Raw genomic sequence first — 4,961 nt, forward strand, 5'->3', positions numbered from 1 at the left:
GAAAAATGTTTCAAAAATGTGTGAATTTGTATTAAAATAAAACAAAACAATATGCAGAACTTCCAAATTTTATCAATAAGAAAAATTAAAAACATAGAATTTATCAGTTTAATTAAAATTTATATTTAAAATTTAGTCTCAAATGTTCTTCTAAAGGCGTTTATACACATTATATTATTAAAAAGATAAGAAAATAACAAGGCTTCAAATAAATTAAAAATCAAAATAATAAAAATAAGAGGTTACGGCATAGCTAAATATTTATTGCTAACAATTATTATAAATAACTAATATGTAACTTTAGTTATATTAAGTTGACATTGATTACTACATAAGAGCAAATTGACATCAGTTTTTGTCTATGTTGAAGATAAAATAACGCGCGCGCGCTAAGCAGAAAGTCGATCTCTCAGTTTCAAAGTGATTGCATTCATCATGAACCACCGTAAATGGTCAAGTATCTTTTTTCATCCTCGCAAAAAGTTATAGAGAAGATCGCGCAACATATGTACAATCAAGAGATTATTTGTTCACTAGATTGATCTTTCATTGTAATTCCAATAATGTCCGCTGCAAGAATTACTCGTCGGTCAAAGAAAAGCAGGGTATTTCTATGAACGAGCATAAATTACGAAATCTCGAAAGACCTGAAAGTTGCTGCAATATATACATCTAGCTTTTTATCTTCAATCAAAATTATTAAGATTAATGCTGTTGGAACTCGTAAATTAAATTATAAATGCAATTAAGATATAAAAGTATAAGAAATAGTAATAATATTTGTGTCCCAATAAATCACTTCACAAAAATAATTAATTATATTTCACAACTGCTCCATTATGCTAGCTAGCTTAACGTATTTAATATCTTACACTTGGATAAAGGAAATTTCATAATTATATTCAACAGAAATTGCAGAATCTGTATTATAATATTTAACGGTAAAGTGTCTTAGATCTTTAACGTTAGATAAAAAAAAATCTTCTTGTATTATCGATATCTTCAAATAAATGTTGTACATTATTATTAAAAAATTATTAAAGATATTGATAAAATATACAAAAATAAAATATCTTCTCAAACTTCCTATTTACCAGATAGAGAAGTACATAAATATCGAGCATCTCCTCAAACTTACGTAGAAAGCAATTTTATCGCATGAGAAATTTCACAGAAGAACGACGACGAAATCAGAGTATGTAGACAGACAGCACGAGAAATAAGAGCATGAAAACAGTCTTGTTAGAATGCTATCTGATTATAGCTTCACTATAATTTCAGCAGATTCCTCATGGATTCCGCTTGAATAACATTTTTCCCCTTTTTGCCCACAGATATCTTCATGTTCATAATTCTCAGTCTGCTTGGTCTCGCAAGCGGTTGCTTCATACTCCTGTGCGACCCTTATGAATTACTCTTCAGATGGAAAATAGTCTTCAGCGACGGCGGTGAGATTTTTGAGTATTGGCGAAAACCCGTTGTCGATCTCTACGTTAAGATCTACTTGTTTAATGTAACAAACCACAACGAGTACCTAAGCGGCGAGGCGAGCAAGTTACGATTTCAAGAAATTGGGCCCTATGTGTATAAGTAAATAGCATAATTTTATTAAATCTTATTTACAGAAACGCACTTTATAAATTACTGTTTTGTAATTTGAGTAAGAAATGAATAAAACATGATCCATTAATAATAATAATGCATCAAGTGTTATTATTATTACATAATTACATAATTATTATTACATTATTACATTATTACATAATTACTTCTGTGTTCCGTTACTTATTTATGTCCGTCTCAATTAAGTCAATGATAAAATAATTTTAACATCTTTATTCTTTTAAATATTTAATTTATATAAGTGATTTTAAATCATTTGTGATTGAATTCAAACAAATTCAATTACGTGCGAAGTATTAAAAAAAAAAAGACAAATTGAGTTATCAGAATAAAAAATTTCAGCGAAAATGATATATACAATAAGAATTTTTGCGGAAAGAAAAAATAATTGTGGAAAGTAAAAGTCGGACATTCTCATCTGATCTCACAGTTCAAAAGAAGTAAATAAATTATCTTGTAAATAATAATTAGTAAATTGACACGATCTAGTTTACGTTCTGTATCATTTATCCTTTCAAGACAATCATTCAATTGTATTCTTCTGTTTTTTATTCCCGACATGTAAATGAAATTTGCATTACAACGCGTTTCACTTATCTGATCAAATAGCGAGTGCAACGCGTTGTAATATAATCGTTCTTGAATCAAAATAATTCAAATTTATACTAATTCGTTATCAATTGATCTTTCAGTTAAGAATAAAATTGTAACTTGCATACTTGTAAAATTAATTAAAAAAAAACATAAAGATAAGAATAAAATTTATAAATTAAACGGATTTTGCGAAATTATGTGTCCCAAAAATAATTCCAAATCTTTCTAAATCTTTAAATTCAGTCTAACAATATTTAAATAAATTCGCTTTATATAAATTATAATAATATTTCTCTATTCCATTATATGTATAATAATATAATGTTCAAATATATTTTTATATATGTAGTCTTTATAATTCCTATAAATATATATTTAAATTTTTCTATCAATAGCATTTTTACGTGATAAAAATTTATTTGTATAAAGACACACTTGTCTGATTCTATGCCGCAAAGTGATTTTTAAAAATGTATATGAGACGTAAAAGAAAACATATTCTAAACACATAATTTCATGTATCTAATGAATAATTAATATTATTCTGTTATTATATTGTTCTATTAATAATTAATATTAATAATTAATATTAATGTTATTCTATTGCATCTTGTTGCAGAGAAACATTCGAGCATGCAAATGTAGTTTTCAATGACAATGGTACGTTATCAACGATACCAGTACATCCACTGAAGTACATTCCGGAAATGAGCAATGGTACGGAAGAAGATCTCGTAATAATGCCAAACATTGCGCTGTTCGTAAGTAATAAAATATTACTCTCGTAACGTAAATCGTAAATTAAATGGCGAGAGAGAAAGAAAGAGAGAGAGAGAGAGAGAGAGAGAGAGAGAGAGAGAGATCAGAAAAGTTATCTTATCAAATGCATGTACAAATTGAGATTAATGTGTACGTTCATTTTGATAATCGAATCTGTTGATCGTGCAAAAATGACTCACTGACGCTAAGAAATGTGCTGTGAATTTTGTTAAAAATGGAAAAATATGATAAAAAAAATCAATAATTACTTTCTATTTCCCTTTCCGTATATTGAATTAAATTAATTAGAAATTAACTGGAGCACGAATAGACTAACAATAAGATAAATGAAACGATATTTCAAACTTTATCAAATATATTAATCTTATACTAAATCGAGTATAAACAAGATCTTTTAAACCTTACATATCATCCCGTTGGATTCTTTTAATACAGACCAACCCAGAAATAGCAGTACGTAATCCCGAAAAAAAAATTTTTCGTATACTAAAAATAAATCCGTAGCCCAAATTGCTCTATCATGTTAAGTTTCTAAGATATTTTAAAAATAAAGTTTCTATTTTGGGCGTTTTTAAGTTCAAATATTTCATTTGATATATCACGTGATGTGATGGAGAAATAAGCTGCGGATTCGAATTCAACATGAACAAATTTATTTAAAAATCATTATAGGATTTATAAATTAACATAGTAAAATGAAAAAAAAAAAGAAGTATTGTGTACGATAAGTATACTTATCATATCGAATTCAGAGTCACAAACGGGAACGTAGCGGTTATCAATTCATATTTTTTTTATTTTAAAATTTTTAATTTTTTATCTGAGTTTGACTAAGAAAAGGGAAGCTATGATTATCTCTCTATTCTATGGAAATTTGGCGAACATGTCGAATGTTTTGTTCTGATATAATATTACCTCATTTTGAGGACAGGCAAATTATTTTCAAGATATTAAATCTTTTTTAATTTATGTTTTTATTTCTTGAGAATTAGTTTTCTATATCACAAATTTTTGTAAGCAATAAAATGTAAGTAATAATCAAATCAATATTTTTTTATTTATTATACTATTTACATTATTGTCTTACGTTTTTCTACTGTAATAATAGAGAGATTCTCTTACAGTTTACGGCTTACAATTTTTTGTGTGCCATGCGTTACGGAGCAAACTTTAAAATTTATTTTATTGCTAATCGTAAAAGAAGAATGTATCACGATCTTAAATAGATTGTGATTAATACATGCAATTAAAGAATAATTAAACTGCAGCTGATTATCTACAGAGATGATTAACAGTTAAATATTTAAGATTACAAATAAATCAATAAGATACTGAACAAAATTTTCTGCTTATCATGTGCTCATCATGATTCAAAACGTCCAATTATCAAAAAGAATGTAATTAATCGAAGAACATGCTTTATTCACGACACGTTCAACACATCTGACTCGATATATAAGATTATCAAAAATTTATCGAATATTATTCAACATCGCGTATATAAGCATACCGGAACGTGACAATAGATATAATAAAAAGAATTATAAGTCTGGCCCAGATAAATAATGTGATATATCGATCATAAAATTCATAATGAAAGAAATCGAACTCTTACATATGAGTATTATTCAACATAGCTTAGATAAAAACAGTGCAATAAATATGAAATAATAAATGCAGGAACAAAAATTCATATTTTCACCATTTGTTTATATAACTGCAGTTATAGTATGCACTTTAGTAATTTTAGATTGTATTTCATTCTTTATGTCAATAACATAATTAAAACATCATCTCTTTAAATACAAACCTGCTATATTTTTTAACATAATATTATATATAATATAAGTAGAAAATTTTGATAACAGTTTTAAGTATTTAGTTATTCATATACATATATGTATAATAAGTTATAAAGTTTAAGTATTAATTAATTTAATAATATGTATGCTTCTACATATATG

General features: G+C 26.4%; 1 protein-coding gene across 4 annotated transcripts in view; it reads left to right on the top strand.

Annotated features, from left to right (window-relative positions):
• LOC108691650 (scavenger receptor class B member 1-like) overlaps window positions 1–4,961 on the top strand; it is a 28,871-nt gene that overhangs the window by 16,158 nt on the left and 7,752 nt on the right. For all 4 annotated transcript variants that reach the window (XM_018199501.1, XM_018199506.1, XM_018199502.1 and 1 more), the window contains 2 exons: window positions 1,335–1,590; window positions 2,837–2,978. In XM_018199501.1, the coding sequence (XP_018054990.1) occupies window positions 1,335–1,590; window positions 2,837–2,978 (398 nt within the window). The remainder of the gene's footprint in view (window positions 1–1,334; window positions 1,591–2,836; window positions 2,979–4,961) is intronic.

The sequence above is a fragment of the Atta colombica genome, unplaced genomic scaffold (assembly GCF_001594045.1).
Source record: "Atta colombica isolate Treedump-2 unplaced genomic scaffold, Acol1.0 scaffold49, whole genome shotgun sequence".
Lineage (NCBI taxonomy): Eukaryota > Metazoa > Arthropoda > Insecta > Hymenoptera > Formicidae > Atta > Atta colombica.